Source organism: Solanum stenotomum, chromosome 4 (genome assembly GCF_019186545.1).
Source record: "Solanum stenotomum isolate F172 chromosome 4, ASM1918654v1, whole genome shotgun sequence".
Lineage (NCBI taxonomy): Eukaryota > Viridiplantae > Streptophyta > Magnoliopsida > Solanales > Solanaceae > Solanum > Solanum stenotomum.
The window spans coordinates 51,948,466-51,959,029 of record NC_064285.1 but is presented as its reverse complement, the minus strand read 5'-3'; the positions used below and the strand labels follow the sequence as shown (position 1 = coordinate 51,959,029).

Below are 10,564 nucleotides of genomic sequence, written 5' to 3'. Positions count from 1 at the left end.
CACCTTTATTGACAGAGACTATGCTTCTCGTGTTGATTTAATTGCCAAAGTCCGTGGTCTGAAGAAGGCAGAAGATTATATTGGGACGATACCAGAGTCTTTCAGAAATGAAGTTATTTATCGCACTTTATTGGCCAATTGTGTCGCTGAAGGTGATTTGAAGAAATCTGAGCAGGTTTTTAACAAAATGAAGGACCTTGAATTCCCATTAACATGCTTTACTTACAATCAGTTGCTCCTTCTATATAAGAAGACTGATAAAAAGAAGATCGCCGATGTTCTCTTGCTAATGGAGAAGGAAAATGTGAAGCCAACCCATTTTACATACAGACTATTGATAGATGTCAAGGGGCAATTCAACGACATATCTGGAATGGAGCAAATTGTTGAGACCATGAAGGCTGAAGGACTAGAACCTGATGTCACCACAAAGAGCATCTTGGTGAAGCATTATATCTCGGGTGGTCTGAATGAGAAGGCTGAGAATGTACTAAAAGAGATGGAAGGAGGAGATACAAAAGCAACTCGCTGGGCATGTCGTAGTTTGCTTCCTCATTATGCAGCTCTTGGAAGGGCCGACGAAGTTGCTAGAATTTGTCAAGTTTGTGAGTCTAATCCTCGTCTTGAAGAATGTGTGGCTGCTGTAGATGCTTGGGGAAAACTGCATAATATTGAGGAGGCGGAGGCAATCTTTGATAAGATGGCAGCAAAATGGCCAACACTGTCATCAAAGCATTATTCTGTTTTATTGAACATTTATGCAAATCATAAGATGTTGTCGAAAGGAAAGGACCTTGTGAAGCGTATGGCTGACAGTGGTTGCCGAATTGGACCAGTGACTTGGGATGCCTTAGTCAGACTTTATATTGAAGCTGGAGAAGTGGAAAAAGCGGATTCAATATTACATAAAGCAGGAGAGCAGAATCGGTTGAGGCCAATGATTAATTCTTATTTGATGATTATGGACCAATATGCAAAGAAAGGTGATATTCATAATACTGAGAAAATGTTTCACAGAATGAGACAAGCTGGATATGTTTCCCGAGCTACCCAGTACCAACACCTTATTCGGGCGTATATAAATGCCAAAGCTCCTTGTTATGGTATTGCTGATAGAATGAAGGCGGATAATATATTCCCGAATAAAGGATTGGCAAACATGTTGGCTCAGGTGGATGCATTCAAGAAGAATGCTGTGTCTGATTTGTTGGATTGATTGATGTGATATACCCTACTTTTCTTGTGATTGAGGATCTTGCATTCCTCTACTTATACTGCACTCAAGTCAGTTGTAGGATGAACACTCTTTTCTTTGAGATGCTAGCTTCCTTTTCTTTAACTTAGTTTTTATGTTTGCTTAAACCTTTCTTTTTGTTTTTCGACTTTATTAGCAAATACTTCTGTTGGAGGAATTTATTGACATTGTTTTGAGGTCTCAAGCTTTGATTTGAAGCCTAAATTGAAATTCAAGTGTAAAAAAAGGTCCCAAACATTTAACTGGATGGAGATAAAGAGCACTCAACTCTTTGATTTCCATAAGCTGCAATGTGAAATAACCTCCCTGGCCAAATAATTAGGATTTAGGATGAAATTGATAATCTTCAATGATAATATTGAAGTGCTTAAGCTAACGAGATCCCTTGAGCTTGTTTGACATTGTTGTTAGGAGACCAAAATTGCTTGCTTTGAGAAAAAAATATTTTTTTTTTTGAAAAATTAAGGTGTTTGGCTAATCAGTAAAATTGTTTTTAAATGGCGGTAGTATCAGTTATTTTTGTTGATGGAAAGAAGCTAAAAAAAAATTGTTTCTTAAGAGAAGCAGTAGTTTTTTTGTTGTTGGAAAGAGGCTAAAAATTTATGTTTCTTAAAAGTACAATTTTTATGTTGTTGGAAAGAAACTAAAAATTTTCTACAAAATAAAAAATTATTTTTTTTCAAGACCAAAATATCCTCGTCATATATCATATTTACCAATATATCCATTATATTTATTTGTTTTTGTGGTGAACTTTTCGTATGTAGTGATTTGATCGTGGAATGATTTTAAATTTATTTAACTTGATATTTGTTATTATATTTAAACTATCATGCTAGTGTTATATCAATATTTAATTTAATTTTTTATTTATCTAAGTATAATATTGATGAAAATTTGAATATGTACATTTTAATTTAACAAAAAAAAAATTAATGATAAATATTTAAAATAATTTTCTCTATGAAATAATCTTAATATTAAAACTACATTGATACTTGTCATTTTCATAATTTGACTCTCAAAATCACATTTTAAAAAAGATTAGTCAAACACAATCTACTTATCAAAAACACTTTTAAATGAATTAATCAAATTCAAAAAAAAAATCTTTTCAAAAGCACTTTTTTGAAAAACTTTTTTTTAAAAAAAAATTACTTTAAAATAAGCAACTTTTAACAATAATGTCTAACATTCTCTTAATCTTAAACCAAATTAAAAGAGTAGTTAAGCTTGGATTCCATTTTACACAACCTTTATTGTTTATTTTATTTTTCGAAGTCCTATTATTAAAAGAGGGGAATTTCATTTACTTCTTCTTTCGTTATACCGTTGAATATTATCGTGTAAATTATTACATTTTGTTGTTTGAGCGGTATGCTTCAAGTACCGATTAGGAATTTAAACTTCATTATTAATAATGTATCTTCTTGCCCGTTTGGATTGACTTAAAAAAAAGTAATAAATGACTTTTAAGTCAAAAAATAAAAAGTAGGGGAGTTCTACTTTTGGTTTTTAATTTATTTTAAGTCATTTTGAACTTATTTTAAGTTATTTTTAACTCTGTCAAACACTTCCTAACTTATTTAAATAATTTTTGACTTATTTTAAGTTATTTTTATATTTGCCAAACAGTTCTAGAAATAAAGAAATAATTTAAAAGTAGACTTGACCAACTTTTAAGTCAATTCAAACACTTCTTAGTCTTAAAACAATAAAAATTTGTCATGGTAGTAGTCAGTAGATATATACTCCCTCTATCTCTTTTTACTTGTCATTTTTGACAAATCAAGAAATAACAATATTTTTTTACCTGTTATATCCTCAATTTATTTAGAGAGTTAATGTTTGTGAAAATGCTAGAACCTTTTTAATGAATAGATTGATTTTGGAATTCTATCAATTAATAGGGTAAAATGATAAATTCACTATATCAATTATTATTTCCTTAATAGATGTGTCAAGTTAAAAATGAACAAGTAAATAGAGACAAAGAGTGTATTTCTATACCATCCACTTGATTGGAATATTAAAAAGAAATGATAAACAAAAGAGAGGAAGCATAAAAACAAAACGGGAAAGGGTCAGGGTTTTTTTTTTGTACTTTTAAAAATAAATTATATTTGTTCTTCATTATACTTTTTTAATATTTTTTTTTAAAAAAATTTCATCCGACTTTAAAGTCATATTTGTATTTGTACTCTACAAATCATAATTATCTTTGTTGTGTTAAATTCTCATTTTTCATCTCTATTTTTCTATGTGATGCCTTACGACGAAAAAAATTCAACTAAATCTACTAATCCAATCAAACTCTTTTAACTTGCTCATCCAACCCACCAAAAAATTAAAATTTAAAGGAAAAATTACATAACTAAGCAAACATCAACTAGTGAATTACTTAACATAGCTATAATTACAACTAATTACGATTCACAACTAGTTTTTCATCCTCTTGGCTGTGAATGCTCGGGCTTCATTCCCTCAATTTGTATCGAACTATAACTCCCCTCTCTCTTGCCTCTCTTTCCTTTTATACATATTACTCATTCTCTCTTATCTTACACTTCACCTATTTTTCTCCTAAATTCACACAACTATAACAAATATTCAAATTTCAAAGGTGTCATTTCTCCCTCCTAATCGTGCTTCGCCAATTTTAGGTAACTTCTTGACGATTTTCAATGGGTTTTTTTTTCGTTTATATTTTTTTATATTTTTGTTTATTCATTCAAAATGTTCATCAATCATCTTTAATTTTTTAGTTAAATCAATAGATATATAAGAATCGTAGCTGAACAAACTTCATAAAAAAGAATTACTCGGGATATACAAGTACATGCCCAAAAATCTGATGATGCCATCTTTTTCTTTGTATCTAACTCAAGAATTGGAAGATAATGTAGGATCTCTTTGCTAAATCTAGAGTTACTAAAGAAATTAGATTCAACGAAGAGTACAGATCCAAGCATTGTAATGATTCAAGACAATATTGAAGATTTTGAGGTATTTGTATATTTTTGTGATTTGTATTTCTATCAATACATTCGGCATTATGTTGTATACGATTCTATGAATTTAGCATATTAATGTTCATTGAAGCGTTTTTTTTTTCTTTTTAGACTTTATTGTATATTTTTCAACAATTATATACAATTACTTCTTTTGTATTTTTATGCATCAATAATAGATGTACATTAGATGTCTATCATTTAGCATTTGCATAATTTTTAAAGATTTTTCTGTATGTGAATGTAATTGTATATATTTGATTTGTATATTTACGCTACTTTTATCTCGCATGTGAATATTTGTAATTCATATTTATATATTATCGGAAATTTTATGTTCTAGCCATTTTTTTATGATCCGTCTTCATTTTTGTTTTATGTGATTTTGGTGTCTAAACGAGGATCATGAGACCCGCTCCAAAATTTTTGAAAATGACTCTATCAGAAGGCCCAATTTAGTATCCCGAACATGTGTTAAAAGTGAAACATAATTTGGGGCTTGGAACAACTTGAATCAACAACATGCAATATTTTACCATTAAAGAATCAACAAAGAAGACACATCAACCCACAACTACGTGAAATTACTTCAAACGAACAGTCCTCAACAACTTTCTATCACTCACACACGAAGCCACAACCTCCACAAACCTAAAAGATTTGAATCACCTCAATCGGAGCTCTAATGGAGGAGAAACCACAATTCTAACTTAGAACATAAGAGCAAATCAGTGTCTGCCTTTATTTAAAAAAGATAAAGCAAAATTGATCTTCGTGAACGCGACCTAGAGGAACTACGAACGGAGGGTCAACAATTAACCCTTCACGAACACGATCAAGGGACCTGCAGACATGAAGGACAAGGGGCCTAACCCTTCGCGAATGCAACATGGTCCCCCGAACGTGAAGGTCAGACAGCTAGCCTCCCATGAATGCGGCAGAGATGGCCCGCGAATGCGAAGGCAAAATGTTGCCTGCATGGCAAACTCAAAATCTCCGATGGATTGTTCAAAATTCGTTCAAAATACCGTACACGTAAATGAGATATGTTATCCTACCAAATTCGACATTTCGGACTCAACATAGTAGTTAAAACTTCCAATCGAGGTCATACCGATAAAAAAAGGGTCTCGCACCAAAACTTCTTTTAAGTAAAAATCTGCAAGGGGTGTTAGAATTAGCCCGAGAGCCTTGAGATTCATACGAAAGGATCATTCTAGACCAAACTTGATATTCCAAAGCCAATAGCGCTGATGAAATTCTCATCTGGACACGTTTACTAAGAATATTGACCAAAGTCAAACTTAAGCAAAAAATTATAAGTTAAAACGTCTTATCGCACAAACTCACACTGAAAGCCTCAGGAATCATTTTGACCATGCTACTAGCCTGAATAACCCTTCCAGAGCTGATAAGACTGTCAGAATTGGATTCTGAGGTTGTCTTCCTGAACTTTTGATCAAAATCAACCGTTCAAGGTTCAAAAGCTTTGAAACACAGAAATTCGCATAAAAACCAAACAAACGACTAGGTGATCTAAGTGTTAGTCCCAACAAGTCATAAATGACTTGGGATCACTATAAGAATGCTCTAAACGAGGAACATAAGGCATCAAAACATACATGACCTGGGGGGTCATTACAATTAAATTGTAAGAATAAAAGTTAATTATCTAAAATTAAAATTTTATATTAGACAAATGAGAGACTTTTTAAATGATATTGGATTAAATATTTAAGATATATATTATATTTTGAAAATATATTAATCAACAAATATTTGCTCTTAACCAATATAATAATAAATAATTGATTTATATTTTTCAAATTAGTATATTTAATTAAATTAATAATAAAAATTAAAAGTACCAAATTTTTATGAACATCATAAAATACATGTTTGACAATAAGATTAATATTATAAATATAATGTCATAAATTATGAAAATATTTGACAAAAAGATAATCTATCAAGTCTAACTAAAAAATAAATGACTTGCAATGTGAAATATCAAGTCAGTACTACTAAACAAATGAAATTAAAAATGTAACATAAGTTCTAAATTCAAAATAAAAAAATTAACATAATGCTCTTATGTCAAATTCAATATTACGTATATTTCCTAAATAAGATTTAAGAGAAAAGAAAAAAGTAAAATCTATAGCCTTATTCAACAATGAATTCTACTTCAATTTAAAAATTAGAATACTAAAAAAATTATGCTAATGAAAAAGAATTAAAACAAATAAATAAATAGATAACACAAAAAATTGCATGGAATCACAAGAAGTAAATGTTGAGACTAAGAAGAAAATGAAATATAAACAATATAAAATTTAAAATATATTTTTAGAAAATTTTAGAATAATAAAAATAAAATAAAAAACTAAAATAATAGAAATTAAATAAATTAATAAAAAGATATAAATAAAAAAAATAAAAAGAAAAAGTAATCGGTTTGTAATTACATCATGTAATTACTAGCAATTCACAATTCCTCTCTGAGAATTGGAGAGTGTAACTACTCCATGCCAATTACACATTACATGCTGACCAAGTAATTATATGGTCAACCAAACATGTCAGACAATGTAATTACACTTAATTACACCAAATCCAATTGTCATGATGACTTTCCAAACAGGCCCTAAGGAAACAAAAGAGATACTCCTTCTGTTTGAAAAAAGAATGACATATTTTCCTTTTTAGTTTGTTAAAAAAGAATCTTTTTTTACAACATTTTAATTTCAATTTTCAACGTGGTAAGACCACAAAATTAAAGAATATTTTCATACATTTGACATAACTTTAATTTAGGACCACAAAATTGAATTTTTTTCTTTATTTTCTTAAATTATGTGTCAAGTCAAACTAAGTCATTCTTTTTAAACGAATGAAATATTAGAAATCCACACTTGTTTATGAAATCTCCGCAGAATTTTAAATTTTAATTTGAAATTAGCAATTGATTTTTTAAATCTGTACAATTTTAACTTCAATTTCACATCTCAAATTCTCTAAAAAAAAAATTGAATTTGAAATTTCAAGTTGTGATTTTATTTTTTAAGAAATATAATTTTTAATTTATAAGTTTATATTTCATAAAAAAAAAATATCTATTATTATAAATTTTGTAAAGAAAAGAAGAATGAGCTCATGCTCAATGTGAATATGTTGTCACTAGCATATGAAAGGATTTTTTTAATCGATTTATATAACTTTTATAAAGGATTATATTAATAATAAGTGATTTTTAAACAAAATTATATGTATCTGAAAGTTTGTAATACCATGTAATCACAAATACTTATTTATAAAAATAACATGAAGATATGTGATTTATTAATGTGGCGCTTTAAATTTTTCTGATATTGTAACACCTCAGAAGTGTAAAAGTCGTTGGAAGTTGAAAAAAATGTAGAAAGTTGTTGGTCCAAAATTTTATGAGGCCATGTACGGGCCATGTAAGGGTCTACGACCCGTGGATGATAGTCGTAGATGGGAGCCTTAGAAATTGGAAATTTAGTAAGTCTCTAACCTCAATGCACAAGTGAACAAGACGACTCTTGGTTAGGTTTATGTATCGTGATTCTGACTCGTGGTTTTGATCTTCTGAAAGTTTAATTTCCAGCATTTTTGTTCTACGACCGAACCTAACGGACCGTACAAATGAATAAGGTCCGTACAAGACGACTCGTGGTTTGAGCTTTGAACTCAGGTAGATTTCCAGGTTCTAGAGTCTACAAGGAGGCTCTACGAGTTGTATAATAAACGACGACTCGTAGATCAGGGTTCGTGATTTGAAATTAGAAAGTTGGATTTTCAAAAACTGAGAGTACGAACGGACAACACCGTCCGTGATTCAGTGTACGGATCGTACAAGGAGTCGTAGAGTTGATCTGACCGTTTCTTAGGGTTAATTGGGTCTTTTTCTGCTCATTTAATTCCTATACTACGCTGTTTTAAGCCTATTTTTAAGACCTATAATTGATTCTTAGACTCAACTTTTCCCATTCACTGTCATTCTCTCAAAACTCCAATTCTCTCTCAAGTCTTCCTCTTCAAACAAGCTAGGGCTTCAAGGATTTCAAGCCTCCATTGAAGATTTCAATTAGAGATTTGATCAAGGTATGTGCGAAATTCATCAAAGGTTCCTCTTTACCCATTGAGTCCAAAAAAACCCTCAAAATCTACTTTATGATTCTTACCCAATTCTAGGGTTTCCATAATTCGTCCATGGGTTCAATTGATTTCAAGTTTATTCATCATGATTGACTTTATGATGCACGAGTTGATCATATTTCAATGTTTTCAATGATATTTTTACGAACTCAAGCTATGCAAGTATTTTATGATATGAATTCAAGCTATGTTTTTATGCATACATTATGGTATGAAATATTTTACGAATCAAGAATGCTTTTGAATAAAGTATCAATCAGTTTTTATGAAAATATGAGCTTCCGATTGAAGTACCTCCATCATGAATGAATGACATGATTTAAGATACTTCATATCGAAGTACTTCTTACTATGAGAAAACTATCATGATTAAGATGCTTTTGATTAAAGTGTCTCGTATGAATATGTAATGAAATCATATTTTTTAAAGGAGTGAGATTCTATGAATGAGTTGGTATTGCTAGATTCTTACCATTCAATGATTATGAATATGATTATGATTGTGCATATTTTACGTTGAGAGTTTACTTAGCACCGAGTTAGACTAGTAATGACTTATATTATGATTATGACTTAAAGAAGAATTCATGACATTGTACTAGGTTTTATGAAATCATATGATCAAATTTATGTTATGTTTACTTGGTCAATGCATTATCATGTTTTCAGACTTATGATGCTATCATGTTATACTCATGCATCTTTCCTATATTCAGTACATTCCGAGTATTGACCACATACATCTCTTGTGCCTATATTGTTTTATAATATAGTGTCACGCCCCGAGCCTACACCCCGGACGTGGATGACACTCGAGAACCATTGATAGACTCAAGTGAACCCTTGGCCTAACTTACTTACTCAACGGAAGACTCTAAGCATTATTACAATGATCAAATGCTCTTCTACTCAACTGTTTAATAAAGTAACTTAGAACGTTTAAAGGTCAAACATTCAACTTGGCCAAAATGGAAACTTAAGTCTTAACATATGAAGTAATAATGTAAATACAACTGAACTACTAAATGTCTATGAAGCCTCTAAAACAAGGATGGATGTCGGGATAAGAACCCCAATCATCCTAGCAAATGAAATACTAAAAGAAAATGATAAAAAGGACCCCCCCGCCCAAAAAAAAAAAAAGAAAGGCGGCTCACCAACTGACTCTGAATGCTCAATTGGATCAACGAGGCGCTGAATGCTGATCCTGGTTACTTGTGTCTGCATCATAACAAAAATGCAGACCAAATGACATCAGTACATTGAATGTACGAGTATACGAGGGGAAAGCTAAACATAACATAAGCTTGAAGGAAATCTGAAAAAAACACTTCCCTTGGATTTACTCAACTCATGAATGACTTAACTCAATATAAAATAACAATACACATGCAATATATAGAAAAAATTTAAAACAGTATAAAGCAACTTAGTTCGTTAAAGAAATGCAATAACAAACTCAACTATACTCGTATAATAAAGTAATATAGATTCTGTGGGAGTTTCTCTAACCGACAACCACCACTATGAGCCTAAGTGGTGATACAACGTCTTGCCCACGTTGCCAGAACTGTCCTATACTTTGCCGTCATATAGAACACCTTAACTAAGTGGATCCACTAGTCTATGCTAAAACTCACTTAAGGAGTCGTCTAAAAAGTATGATCATTAACTACCCATGATGGCTACATGGTTTATGGAGACGTGAGTTATTTGAACTCAAACTCGTCCCCATATCGGTGCTCAATACTACTCCCATGATACTCAACTTATATGTTTAAAAACATAACTTCTTTATTTGGTTTGAGATAATTACTCAAAACTTAGCTTAAAAGCTCTCTTGGAATCGATGTTCCCTTTCTTGCTCAAATGTGAAAACATTTACTCTTTAACTGAAAACTAGCTCAAAGGCTCTTTTGGAAATCAAGGTTTCCTTTCTTCTTTAAATGTGAAAACATTTTACTCTTTGGGAATACATAGTCCCGATATACTCTTTTGAAGAAAGGAACTTCAAACTTTACTCTTTGCTCAACTCAAAACTCAAGTCTTAAAACAAAGTTAAAACATTTGTAAAAGGCTTTTGGAAAACTCTATGAACTTCTCTTGACTCGACTCT

General features: G+C 30.9%; 1 protein-coding gene across 1 annotated transcript; it reads left to right on the top strand.

The window, feature by feature from the left end:
- The first annotated feature begins 6 nt into the window (after window positions 1-6).
- LOC125862572 (pentatricopeptide repeat-containing protein At1g80270, mitochondrial-like) lies at window positions 7-1,536 on the top strand. Its single transcript, XM_049542681.1, has one exon. It carries the CDS (start codon window positions 188-190, stop codon window positions 1,214-1,216), a length of 1,029 nt encoding a protein of 342 aa, XP_049398638.1. The 5' UTR covers window positions 7-187; the 3' UTR covers window positions 1,217-1,536.
- Window positions 1,537-10,564: the final 9,028 nt, after the last annotated feature.

Excerpts from the sequence above, each read along its gene's own strand:
- LOC125862572 (XM_049542681.1), top strand. The coding sequence starts at position 188 with ATGAAGGACCTTGAATTCCCATTAACATGCTTTACTTACAATCAGTTG.